Here is a 14747-nt window from a genome sequence, read left to right on the forward strand (position 1 = left end):
TAACATCCCAATACAATGACATGTCAACAAGTACCAAATCAATCATTAAAAAAACAAAGTCTTACAAAAACTAGTTGATATACTTAAAGGAACACAAAACCTGTGAATTTTGTGCCATTTATTGTATTTTATTTTATTGTTTTATGAATGATTTGGCGGTTGTGAATGTGGCCTTATATTGGGGTGTTGACATAAACACTAGCATGTTAAATGAGATGAGAATAACTTCACTGTGGCCCTTGCACAAAAGGGGGCTTTGATGCCCACCATTCAGACCTCACCACGTCGGTTTGGAACAAAATAAATGCATACTAACAAAATACCAAATTTATATCACTATGAGAATTTTTTTTAAAAAATAAATAAATTAGAACCGGCAGCCAACAAGTGGGGTGGGGGTGGGGGTGGGGGTGGCCCTGGGCAGAGGGTGGCTCGCGCCGCCTCCCCCACCGCCAACTTGTGGCAGCCACCCTTCTAATTTGTTTTTGTTTTTGTTTTTTTTGTTTTTAATTAATTTTTTAAGGTTTTTTTTAATTTTTTAAACTTAAGTTTAGTAAGATGGGCTTAGGTGTCACTTTCTAATTGGTGGCACAAAACTATCACTTTATGCCACGACCACACAGAAGATGCTCTCCAAAGAGAAACATGAAGGGAAAAGAGGTAACAAAGAAAAGAAAAGAGTGCAGGAAAAAGCATATTACATATATTTGGAGCTGTGTTGAAACACTATAAATGATTCTGCTTTCTGTTATCCTATAAAAAATTGGAAGCATAAAATTGGCCTTAGTTTGGTGTTTGAGGTAATGAGGGGGACTCACTCTGCAATTGAGAAACGAAAGCATCAGATATGGTATCCCAAGAAAGGTTGTCATCCATTTTGCGCCTTCGATTCAAGAAGATGAGTCTCATTGGTGTTTTATCCAATTCAGCTTTGTATGTTAACAAGGCTACGATCTCTGACATGGAGGGTCTGAGATTTGCATGAGTCTGAAGGCATAAGAAGGCTACATTGATTGCTTGCAAAACATCCTTCTGCACAAACCCATCTTCTTGCATTTTTGGATCAACTAGATCAAGCAACGTCGATCTCTCATATAGTTTCCATGCCTGTTACAATAATTTGGATCAGAACTAGGCAAAGAATATCAATAATCAATGATTAGATAGAAATTATGAAAAAGGGTGAAGGCCTACATAGTCGGGAAGGTATTGCATTTCTGATGGTAAAGTGAAATCTGTGTTTTTCCTGCAGCCAATGATTTCAAGCACAAGAACTCCAAAACTATAGATGTCTGCCTTTTCAGACAATTCTCCTCTTAGAGCATATTCAGGTGCAGTGTAACCTCTGAACAAAAGGGAAAGAGAGAAGGAAGTTACAATCAGTACTACACCTGCATAACCACTAAACTAAAGGACCATTGTGACCATGGAGAAGTCAGTTGATTTGTGCACGATAATACTACACGATGATAAGGTGAGGAAATATGTAAAAAAAGATATTTACATCTTTTTCTTTGTTCTTATGCTTACAGAAAATGCTTTAGAGAAAAAGAGAGCATGTTTGGTGGAGTGAAGAAATTTTTTTCTTGTGTGTGTAATAGAGAGGACCACGGTGCATTATTAACAGTGATTCAGCATTTTCATGGAGCAGGTTATGGAAGAAGATAAGAGTGTAGGAAACTGTGATAAGTGTTAGCAACCAAGTCAAGAATATGGTGAAATTCACTTCAAACAATGACGACAGTGAGGGTAGAAATTCTTTGCTTTTCGAAGTGAAGATTTCGAGCCTGTTCTTGCCACTGTAACCACCAAACCCTCCCCCCTCCCCGACCGAATACCCCACCAATCCACAACTCACTGCTCTTCAGAAAAGCTAGTATTTAAAGGTGCCACCCAATCTTAGACCTAAAAAAGGTCTTCATAAACAGTTATATTGGGTGAAGGGCTTACAAAGTTCCAGCGAATGTAGTGCTAAGATAAGCTTGGTCTTCAGGAAAGAACCTAGCCAGGCCAAAATCTCCGATCCTTGGTTGAAATTTGTCATCAAGAAGAATATTGCTAGCTTTGATGTCTCTGTGAACAATTCTTAAGTGTGAATCCTCATGTAGGTACTGCAATCCTTTTGCAATGCCAATTATTATTTGGAACCTGGTACTCCAACTTAGGAACTGATCACTTTTACCTGTATTACAGGACCATTAATCGTAAAAATGCAGTGAACCTAAAGCATTAAGAACATTGCATATGTTATGAAAAGTATATCCCGCTTTCTTTGAATAATTAAGCTGCAAGTGATTTATAGGAAAGAAGAGCTGAGATAGGTTTATATACAGTTCCCACCTCAAAAACACTTGATGATGGATTGTTTGTTCATCAGAGGTCATCCAAAAATGAATATGGCATCCATGTTTTATTGGCTTCAAGATTTCAGGAATTAAACATGTGACGTGTTAAGTCCAATGTTGGTTGGGTTGTTTATGCAGGCATTGCATGATGCCAAGTCTTAAATTGGTTGTCTACTAGATGAAATTGTAAGTGATTCTAGGGACTTTAATTGTAACTTTGACTAGTTCTTTTGAAGTGTAGTGCATATGTGACTGGTACTTTTCTAAATTATGACAAATGTATCATAGCCAACCTAGTAATGCCATGTGGTGTTAAAGTATTTAACGCAACGCCCTAACAAGGACATTAGGAATTTAAGTAGGGAAAGTTGTGATACTTGGATTGTCATGAATGTGTTAAGTCCTACATTGAGTGGTGGATTATCAATAAGTTGCATGGATGTTAAGTCCCACATTGGCTGTGTATTAGGTGGAACTAAGCTTTTGAGTGATTCAATTATAACTCTAACTAGTCTTCTTGGTTATAATATAGATCAATTATTACTCACTAAAAAATAAAAAACCTTGAATTAGTTACATAGTATAGATCAACTTATACTCCAAGAAGATTTGTAACGGCAGTTCTTCCAAATACTACTGAGAGAGGATAGGTTAAGGTGGGGTAGAAAAGTTATACCATAGAGTATAAGGTCCAAGCTTCCATTCTTCATGAATTCATACACAAGTTGCCGGTGAGGCCCCTCAGAACAACATCCAAGAAGGCGAACCAGGTTCTTGTGTTGGATGCTTGTGATTGTCCTCACCTCTGCAAGAAATTCTGACTCTCCTTGCAGGGATGAATCAAGAGATAATTTCTTCACAGCAACCAACCTCCCATCTTCTAACTTTCCCTTAAAAATAAAAATAGGATATCTAAATTTGGATCTTAAAAATAACACAGTAAATTCTGGTAATATCAGAAAAGAAATAGAGTCTTAATCATACTAAATGGCTGAACTTCTAAACAGTGCAGAGCACAACTAAGATTGTTTGGCTAAGCAGTGGTTAATGAAAAAAAGAATCATCAAGTGACTAAACATCTAATTTGGAGACATCAACAAAATATTCAATCCCTTCTGGCCATTCATATATCATATGCCTTGGATACTGAAACTGATATCCATCTGTAAGCAGTATAAATATGTTATGTGTAAGAACATTATGACAGCAGAAGATTTTTCAAACTTCTAATTTTCCTCGTACTAATAAATAGCTTCACCACTTTCTGGGATTCAGTATCAATACCTGATAAACAGGCCCAAATCCACCTTTTCCAAGAAGATTAGCAGGATCAAAATTCTTGGTTGCCTTCTTCAGTGACTTGAAATCAAAATGGCTTACCGTTCGAAGATTACCACTAAAGAATTCTGAAGACACTGGCAAAAGTAAATAAAACTTCAGATGTTGAGTTCTAATTCAAGATATTGTCGACTTTTCCAAATTCATCCCTTTTTCTACCTTTCCACTTTTTACTTCGTCCTAGCAACTTCATCACCTCCACTGGTTTAACAAATTTCCAAAGGACTAATATAAGAATCACCAGTACCACAAGCACAAATAACCCTCCCAGGAAAAAGAAAAGGGCTGAAGAAAGCAACTGCGTTGATGAACTCTGCATCTGCAATGCAGAGGATGCTGGAGGGGTCACTGCATACATAAAATTGTAAATGTGCTTCATTAAGAGTTCAGAGTGAGCACGCCACCAAAACATTTTGAAAAACCCAAAAAATGTTTGGACTTGTAATGAATGGAAGAGATATTTAAGGAGAAACCATTGGATATTTAATGTCATGATTGGCTGTAATCCCAACTGCATGATGTCGCCTAAGAATCCTTTTTTTTTTTTTTTTTTCCATTTAATTTCATCTACAGAAATAATCTTCTATTTAAATCCCAGGCAATCAAGCTTTTTCTACCCATTTCGACCATGTCTGTTTTGGCTTTCCTCTTGTCAAGAATTTGATAATCATCTTCAGAGATTTTAGTCAAGATCTTACATGGCAAGGTTATGTGCAATGCAAAAAGTGAATGTCGTGCCATCAATTGTGATGACAACAACTCTTCTTCAATGGCCACACCTCTTGCCAGAATAGACAAAGAGGGGCTATTCAAACTCAAGTACAATTACAGTCACCATAATAGAGAATTATAAGATAAACAGGAACTTTTTGAGTTTTCTAAAACTTTCAGGAATTATAAGATAACCTACAAAGTTCCCCAGTAAATCATACTGGCAAGAAACCCATACATACGCAGTAGACATGACAGGGTATATTATCCATACGCAGCTGGGTTTGAAAATGAAACCAAAAAAATCCAATCGTTAATTAAATGATTAAATTCACCAATTCCTATTAGTTTCTTAAACTTTTAGAATAAATGGTGATTTAACACGATATCAAAGCCAGAGTTCATGAGTTCCATCCTTGTCAGTCAAATACTTCATGTATTGGGGGAGTCTTAGAATATTAATTAAACCATTAATGCTTAACTTTTTGAGATAAATAGTGATTTGCAAATATTGATTTAACTCTTATCAATTACTGCTTAGATGACATAAGTTTTTATTGACAATTTGATACCACTGCCTTGGAGGAAGTTGCAGTCATTTCTAAGCTCTACCAAGTAGTAAAGTAAAAAGAATCCTTCAAAACATCAAAACTTACAAAATCTGTAAAATCCTAGACTACAGTAGAGCGAACACAACTTAGCTTTTAGTACAAGTAGGCATAATATGCCCTTTTAGCTATAAATTTTGATGATCAGACTTCCTAGAGCGAACAGAATCCATCAAAGGAACATCAGAAAACTAAAAGCAACTTCAAAAGGCTTAGAACAGAGGACCCATCAAAGGAATTTTCCAATGCAACATACCTTCTGCCGCTGGTCTAGGCATTGTCACTAGCGAGCAAAGGAGGAGCAATGGCGCTGCAACCGTCTTCGCCTTTGTTTGCAGTAACTTCAACAACTGGCAACAGCCATTTTCTCCATCCGATTCCCTCTCTCTCTCTCTCTCCCTCTATTGGGAAAACCGAAAGTTGAAAGAGAGAAGATGAAGAGGGTGTAAACATAGGAATAATCGGTCGGACGAAGCAACAGCGTACGTGTAAGAACAAACGACGAGAAAGATCCAAATGTCTTGTTATTCTGTAAACGGCATTATATGAGTAATAAATTACTATTTTAATAATGGAAAGGAGACGCGGTTTAAGACTTTGAAACACGAAAAATATATTAAAAATAAGGGTTAATTTACCTTTTTAATACCCAAGTTTTCACTTTTTTTTGTTTGTTTGTTAGGTTTCAATTCGTATCACAGACGATATCTGACTTATGGGTAAATATCAGTTTAATACTTCCACCAACTAGACTAATAGACTGCAATGGAGGTAGTTTCAGCTACCTATTTGACCGGTCTGGTATGGTTCGACTACCCGAAAGCCTTTGGGGTGGTTTTGGCCACTCATTTTTGGCTATTGGGGATGGCTGAACTACTCCTAAAGGCCTTAGGAGTGGTTTGACCACCTCAAGCGTACAGGGTGACCAAAATCATCTCATCATAGTATGTTAGTTTGGTTGGCAGAATGATGATGAAGGTAAAAAATTAGTATTTATCAATATATAAGTCAAATACAATCTATGATACGAATTGAAACCTAGGTGAAAAAAATAAAATAGTGATAATCCAGCTACTTCAATCACTTGGTCTATGTATTAGAATTTTTATTTTATCAACCATTTTTTCATTCAGTTACGGTCTCAATTGTTTAACATGATTTACTTACAATTTTAATCCAGTGTATATAAGTTTTTGGAAACTTTTATCTTGTAAATCAGTTTTCACGGGTGTGTTTTACTCAAAATTTGTTATATTTGGTATAGAACCAGCCAACATGTCACATGGAGTATAGTATCAAACGTAGGCCATTGAGTATGTGAATGAATGAGTTGTTGTTTTGTAGTCGAGTCATGGAGGAACAAATTATAAACTGAATTAAAATGTCTTAATACTATATATGTGCATAATATTAAGTAATTAAATATTGGTAAATGAAAATAGTCGCTAAACAAAAAAGGGTTAGGCTGGTTTGCAAGATGGTTTTTAAACTTCTTCGGTACTTCTTGGGAAATTTGAAATTTAGCGTCTGAATTATTCAAATGCTTTCATTACTTTATTATCTCCTACTACGATGAATGCTATATATATAATGCAGAGCAACAGCTTCACATGAAAGCGATTTGAAAAGAATTGACCATGTGTGAGACTAAAATGAAATAACTAATAACCTAATTAATCTGCATTTAAAAAATTGTTCAAGAGATGATTGTATCATATTTAATATTTAATGTGAAAAAGAGAAACAAATGGTTTTATAATTGGGCATCCCTAATTATTTAGGGCCTAAACAATAGCACGGATATTATCTTGGCTTGTTTTCTACAGATAAAGATGAACTAACAAAGATGAAATAAAGAATTAAAAACCAAATTCTCGAATGTGAAAGAGAAACCAGCCAAAGATGTGCTCGGAAAATTATATATTAAATAGACAGCTGTTTGGTCGGAAAAAAAAAAAAATTATATATATATATATATATATATATATATATATATATATATATATATATATATTAACGTCCCTTGCCTTATTTCACTAACCAATCCCATTATTCTTGTGTTGTTACCGTGCACAACAATGATGAATAATACATAATAGAAAAAAGAGAAAGAGAAAAAATCGAGATGCACAAATTTACGTGATTCGACAATGTGCCTACGTTCACATGAGAGTGCGGTCATTCATACTATTAACATACTTATAAGAAAACTCTAATTATATCCATACTCATCCTATGCGAATTAGCCAGAAAATTTTAGAGGATCTTGGTCCTGAGACTATGCAACTATGGCTCCTAAACATTTGAGGTTGCACTAAGTTTTCTTTGTAGCCTAAGATGAACCTTCCAATTTACGTTCTATCTCGTGGACATGTCTTGCATCGAAAGTTTGTGTTGCACATTGACACAATGACATGTACTCTATCGTAATCCACGATGCGTCAATTGACAATAATTGCTACGAGATACTACTTTTTGTCCATATCTAATTCTCTTATGATTGGTTTCTCAAAAAAAAATAAAAAAAATTCTCTTATGATTGGTCTTCAATCTTCCATTAATTCATCCATATAGAGCATACCACATATATGAACCTAGACCACATTTTGGCACTAATCAATCGGTCAATTTTCCTTAATTATTGAAAGCAATTGGCTTCTCAAGTGCTTCTATTCTTGTAATATTAATGTTCCCATTTTGCTGCAAGCATTTGGTAGTTTAGCCTAGAATATGGAAAAGTAATAGAAATTCATTATAAAGGGGCAGGGGTGTAACTCAAGTATACAAGAAAAACACCTAATCAAAAACAAATGTGACTAAAGGAAGTTGATATAAACCTTGAGGTATTGGTTCCTTTTTTATCACAATCGAGATAGCTGTAAAGGTTGTTAGAATATATTCTGATATTTAGAGAGACAGAAAATTACAAGTAATTCGGTGTTAGACACTTATGTCCACAATTCTAAATAGTCCTAAGGGTTACATTTTGCTCTCATTCACTTGATTGTTTACACTATATAGGTTCCTATTTATAGTTGAATAAGTCAACCTATACAAGTAAACCTAAATCAGCTTATACAAAGAAATAAAAATCGACTTATACTAGGAAATATAAATCAATAATATAAATGTCAGAATATATTCTAACATCCTCCCTCAAATTCAATGTGAAAAATTCTAGAAGCTTAAGTTTGGAAACAGAATCAAAAGATTTTTTTTTTCTTTTTTTGCATGTGGCGACAAAGGCAGCGGTGGAGGCCAACAGAAGGTCGTAGACGGTGGTTGAGGCCGGTGGTGAAGACTAACGGATGACGCTGTCGGATGAGACAGAGGTTGGTGGGTGGCCAGCGATGGTGTTAGTGGCTAGTGAATGTAAGGCTGACTTGGGCCAAAATCCAAAAGGGCTGACAACGGGCAAAAAACTAAAAAGGAATTAGCTCACTTAAGCAGTTATTAGGTCCACACATTGAACCTGACTTGCAAAAACTGTAAATCCATGAGTCAACGCGCAAAAACTGTAAACTCCCTGAACTTCTTTTTTTTTTTTTTCCGACTTTTTACTCTATCGATTAATCGAAAAGGCAAATTAACCCATACCGTTACAAATGTTTAATGCCCGTTAGTCCCAAACTAAACGCACCGTTTTACTACGTCATCATATTAATTTTTTATTAATTTAATTTAAAAATGAAGTCTAAAAAAAAAATAAAAATTGGATGTACATGTAGATACCTATTTGCGTTTTGAAGGTGTTTTTTTGTTTTTGATTTTGAAAATATGTTCTAATGTAGCTTACGGAGGTCAAAGCAATTTTATATATTTTATGTTTTGAGTTATTATTTAATATTTTTGTTTCAAAAAAAATAAAATAAAATAAAATTTGAACAATCAAAGCCATACCCCCGCCTTCTCAATTTCTCATGAATCCCCAAGAGAAGCGGAATTGGATCCTCTTCATTTCACTATTTCCTTTGAAATGGAGAGGAGCGGTTCCCTTATTTTCACAAGGGTAGAAGAGAAGGATTATGACAATTCTACCCTTATGAAAATGCTCCTAGAAAATCCTTCTCCAAGAGAAGCAACATAAGTTTTGTCCACCTTTTCTCGTCGAGAGGCACTAAGAGGGTGTTTGGCAAACCCCACGGCACTGTAGACCAACCCCACGGCACTGTAGAATGGATTGGGCGCCGAAGACAGTCTGAAAAACAAACAGATTGTGCTGGCTGACAGGCTTGGTTTCAAACTTAACATTGTAAATAATTCCTATTTTGCCCCTTTAGCATTGTAAATAATTCTTATTTTGTCCCTTCAAAACACCTACACAAATATACCCAAATTTTCCCCCCCTCCGTCTCCCAGCGAGAAACCTCTACCCCTCTTCCCCAACAACACTCTCCCCTTCCTCCTCCTTCCATCTCCTTCCTCTTTCCGCCATTCTCTTTCACTTTCCCCCATTCTCTGTCTTGGCATATAGGAGGATCAACAGGGAAAGGGAATCAACCGCACCTTCATCGGCTTGGTGACTGGGTTCTGTATCTGAACCTGTGCGCCACCAGTGAGTAAATCCTTTGTTCTCTGTTCTTCGCACTCCAGTTGGTTATACTCTCCATGCTGAAAAAACCGATTGGATCTATTTTTCTAATATGCCTCAGGACAGTACGAGACAAGCACAGATACATCCCCGGACCAGGTCGACGACCAAGGTGAGTGTGTTAAACTTCCTTTGTTCCTTTCAAGCTTGTGTTTGCTGTCTTGTGTGGTTTGTGTATCGTGTGCTGCACAAAATTACTTGTCTCATAGCCTTCTAATTCTTGCACGAAAGCTCAACGTTCTTTGAGTTCTCTTGCATTTCATGATGACCCAGTTCTTTGAAATGAATTTTCACACTCTATTTCGTACCCATTTTCACACTCTTGCTGGGGTAGATGGCCGAAGCTGTTGGATGAGTTTTCAATATTATGGTTTACATGTTTGAATATATATTGGCGATTGAACAAAAAAGTCTAAAACCCATTGGTTGAATCCTTTTGGATATTCTTTTATATTCTGAAATTTCTATTTTTTGGATCAGTTTGTGGCTAGAAATTTGAAGATTGAACTTGGTTTTGAATTTGGTGAAAGCCCACCTATAAAGTTAGTATTTTAATAGTTTATTAAGCGGTGACGTGCTGGTTTCAGTTGTCTGTTCCATGCATTATATGCATAGGCTGGGTCGTATGTAAGATAGATGTATTTGCCACCATATTGTGTTATGTTCGTAGAAGATGCACCCCAAAACCTCAGTGTTGTGCTTATGTGTGTGGATCCATCGGAAAAATTCTCTGGTTATGCCAATAAACTCAAGCTATTTAGGATTTCCACATATGCCATGGTTATATCTTTGATGAGGACATCTCTGCCTGTTGAGGTGACATACTTTCTAGGAGTTTATGTGCACTCACACACAAAACAGAGGATATGTTTATTTTTCTTGTTTTGCTTGCCAATTTTTTTTTTTTTTTTTTTTTTTGTGTTTCAAATGTTTTACTTTTAGTTATTCAGTTATCTTCAGTTTAACATCTCAAGTTATTAAGAGCAATTTTCTTGGATAAATGTTTATTTGTATAGAGAAGCCTTTATAATGCAATAGTAACTACCTTAAAACTACGGGAAGAACTTATGGGGTGCAAAACCCATATAATAATCAGTAGTAGGTTGTTTCTGAATTTGTATAAATTGATTGAAAGTCAGTGGTTTGTAGCTTGAAAGAAATTTCTAGAAAGGTTGTTTGTTTGTTTGTGAGCATTAGTTGCTTTTCTATACCATTTGTCTCTGAAATCCTTGAGCTAAGTGTAATTGGTTGAAGAAGATGGTTGGGGCCACTGAAGTAATAATGCCTAATGCGGATTCCAATGGGTCAATTCTGAGTATCAAATGGTGCTTTAGGGAACTATGACAACTGATTTGCAAATGTTGATTGCTTATATAATGACATTGATAAACCATGGTCATTACTTCATTACTGGGACACTTGATTTTTATTTTCCTAAAGAAGTTTTTTTGATTTTGTTTTTGTTTTGTTTTGTTTTTGTTTTTTTTTTTTTTTTCTTAATAGGCTATTCAAAATTATATATATGTTATTATTGAAATAAGTTTTTGTTTGTTGTTTTTAGGATTGCGTTGGGGCGATTGATGGTACTCATGTAAAAGCAAAATTGCGAGGTGGCAACAATGTGCCATATAGAGGGCGAAAGTCAAGCACAACACAGAATGTCATGTGCGTGGTGGACTTCGACCTATGCTTTACATAGGTCTATGCCGGTTGGGAGGGTAGTGCACATGACTTGCGGGTTTTCTTTAAGTGTATTAACGGCCCCAAGGTTCGCTTTCCCACCCCAGTTGGAGGTACAATATAAACACTTACCTTTGCATGAGCTGTGTAAGTTAATTCGTCATTGTACTCTGTATGTCTTACGAAAATGTCTTTTGTTTAGTAGATTATAATTACTTGGTGGACTCTGGATACGGTTGCTTCAAGGGGTTTCTACCCCAACACCAGAATAACATATACCATCAGGAAGCCTTTCGTACATCGGGGGTCAAACCGAGGAATGCAATGAAATTGTTTAACTATAGGCACTCCTCCCTTCGGTCAATTGTTGAAAAAACATTCGGTATATGGAAGCCTCGATTTAATATATTCGAAGATATGCCCCCGCATCCAATTGAGAACCAACGACTGTTCGTGGTAGCGTGTTGCGCAGTTCACAACTTTATTCGCAAGGATGAAGGTCAAACTGATCCATTATTTAAGGAAGCTCTACAACAGATGTACGGACAAGATTGGGTTGATGTGTCATTGCATAATAATATGCCAAGGACTCAGTATGTAGAGCCAGGATTACAGCCAGACCGAACGAAGGCAAGTAAAGAATACATGATTGTGTACCAGGCCACAGTGGCGGAGCACATGTGGAGTACAGTTCATGGTGGATAGTTAGTGATATGTTATATCATTTATTAGTTTGTTTTTTTGAAGATTATATATATTTTGTAAAAATTTTATTTGCATTAGTTTGTTATATCGTTTATTAGTTTGTTATAAACGTCCTGATTATATCGTTAATTTGGTGGTTAGATGTTTAGCGAAACCCTATTTTGTAGGTGTTGCTCCTTAACTGGCTACTACTTTTATTGTAATGGTTTTATACGGCATATATGTACCTACATTGAATATATTAGGACATCATAGTAATTTTCATATGTGAAACGTATTATGTTGATAAAGTGTCACATAATTATAATAGACAGTAGTAAGTAAATTACCAACAAAAAATAGTCTGTTACAACGTAGGTACTCATTCCAACTAAATTACAATAACTAAACCTATAACAGTAAAGTGGACTAACATATCTAATAGCAAAGTAGACTAACATATCTAAAATGGCAACATACGTTTACAACTACCACCCGATGATTCGCTAGGAAGTATGGTTAGGGCCAACATAATTCCTAGGAGTAACGCACATAAAGCAATAACACTAAACTGCAACCGCCGAATGGTTGCATCTTTGTTGCGAATTTCATGACATAACAATTCATTTTGTATAGTTAACGCAGGTATAAGATCGCAACAGCCTTCACAGACCGGGTCGTCAAACCATTCAAAAAACCTGCAGTGCGGCTCACCCGCGCCATACTTTGGGCAACCGAAGTATCGTCTACCGGGATTTTTTTCTGACCGTACGGTTTGAATGTATGAGACCAAGTTGCAGAAGCAATGTCTGGTTTTGCTGAGATTGTGTGTGGAAGCGGTGGATGAGATTTCCGACATCTACAAAGGTCAATAACAAACCTCAATAAAGCGCTTTAACATGCATACGGAAGGCTGTTAGGTCTTATCACTAGGATGATTACAAAATATAAATATAAGAATTTTTTCGGTGTCGTTCAAAAAATATGGTTCCTATCACTACAATGGTAATCAATATTTTTGTAAGTAATGATGCATGAGCTCCCAAATGCAACCCCAATAAACCAAAGAATCCCAAAAAACTAAAATAAAAAAGCAAACCCATCTAAGAAAGGCAGCAATCAATCCCAAAAAAAATTAAGCAAAAATAAAATAAAACAACGTAAGAGCCTACATTTTCAAAACAAACCCAGAAACATGTTTCACAAAAAAAAAAAAAACATCTACATTTCCAACCCGACACAGGGACCAATCACACACACACCCACACACACAGGGGAAAATAGAGATTTAATTTTCATTGCTGTAGTCCATTCTTGAACCTGCAACCAAACCAAATCAAAAACCAGTCTTTCCTATATCACTACTTATATAATTGTACTTATAAACAATTAATTAAAAAGAGAATTCTCCAGGAACAAGGTATCAATCTAAATATGTAATTTGGATTTTTAGCTGGGTCGATGCAGTATATCAAAATTAACAAGGCCTCATCAAGTAATAACAAAAAGTCATGAAGTAATAATAATAAAAAAAAAAATTAGAATAAAGCATCAAATTTTTTCTTTTTGCTGTTGATAATGTGGGGGTGGCCTTGGCCAAAATGGGGTGGTCCGGCCACCCCATTTTGGCCAAGGGGTGGCTCTAGCCACCCCTTTGTTTGTTTGTTTGTTTTTTTTGTTTTTTTGTTTTTTGTTTTTAACAAGAAGAACATAGAAGAGCATAAACCCAAAAAAAAAAAATTTCAGAATGCTGACTGAATCGATCTCTCAGAAAAATTAAGCAAACCTTGATTTTCGATATTGATCGGGGAGATGTCCGAAGTGACTGTATGGAGCTCTCCATCGGCATAGCTGGCTTTTAAACTGTGGAAGAACAAATGAGGGAGCAGGAAGAAGAAGATATGATGAACTGCGGAAGAAGGAATGAGGTTCAATCAGGTGAGGAAGAAATGATGAACATTGGTTTTCTATTTTGTCATAAGGGCATATTTGTCTTTTACTATAAATTGGCTTCTCCCATACACACGGTTTGCAGGTGTGTAACTGCAGCTTGGTCAGACTTCTTCAGTCGAGGAACAGTGCCGTGGATGTTGGGGAAAGTGCTGTCACTTAACAAACAAGGCCTAACAAACACCCATATGTTTGTCCATCTTTCCTCTAGCATGCTCGTAGCTCTTGAAATTGTTTATCTAAGTGAAAATGAAATAAGTCCTCCTAAATTTTTATTTTTTAAAGGAAAAATTAAACTTTACCCTTCAAAGTTTGAGTCCATTTTTAATTTGACCTCCAATGTTTCAATTTTTACAATGTGCCCCATCAAAGTTTCGAAATTTTTCAATGTGGCCGCATCCGTTAACCATTTCCATCAAATTTGACTAAAAATTGGTCACGTCTCAGGCACGTGTATTCTTTTCTCTTAAATTTCTAATATTGTCCCCATGTATTTTAACAAATTTCGAAAATACCCCCAAGTCAAACCAAAATTAGAAAAAAAAAATAATAAAAAATAAATTGAGGGTGGTTATTGGCCAAATGGGGGTGGTTTGGCCACCCCCAATCCGGCCATTTGGGGGTGGGCGATGTGACGTCCCACATCGCCTATGGAGATGAGGATGTGTTTAAATGTATACTACACCCTTAATGACAACAAAGCGTTTTAAAGCCATGATGGTCATGATCCCATCAAAATTTTCCAGTTAAGCGTACTTCTGCTGGAGTAGTACCAGGATGGGTGACCTCTTGGAAAGTCTGGTTTGGGGGAGCCAAAAGCAGACAATATTGTGTGTCATT

At 36.1% G+C, this 14747-nt stretch overlaps 1 protein-coding gene across 1 annotated transcript; it reads right to left on the reverse strand.

Annotated features, from left to right (window-relative positions):
• Nucleotides 1-783: 783 nt before the first annotated feature.
• On the reverse strand, nt 784-5280 carry LOC132190958 (cold-responsive protein kinase 1-like). The gene is made up of 7 exons (XM_088510700.1): nt 5259-5280; nt 3843-4031; nt 3630-3760; nt 3022-3235; nt 1951-2182; nt 1195-1345; nt 784-1107 (listed from the first exon to the last, which is right to left on the reverse strand). Exons 1-7 carry the CDS (start codon nt 5278-5280, stop codon nt 784-786), a joined length of 1263 nt encoding a protein of 420 aa, XP_088366826.1.
• Nucleotides 5281-14747: the final 9467 nt, after the last annotated feature.

Source organism: Corylus avellana, chromosome 9 (genome assembly GCF_965113065.1).
Source record: "Corylus avellana chromosome 9, dhCorAvel1.hap1.2, whole genome shotgun sequence".
Classification (NCBI taxonomy): Eukaryota; Viridiplantae; Streptophyta; class Magnoliopsida; order Fagales; family Betulaceae; genus Corylus; species Corylus avellana.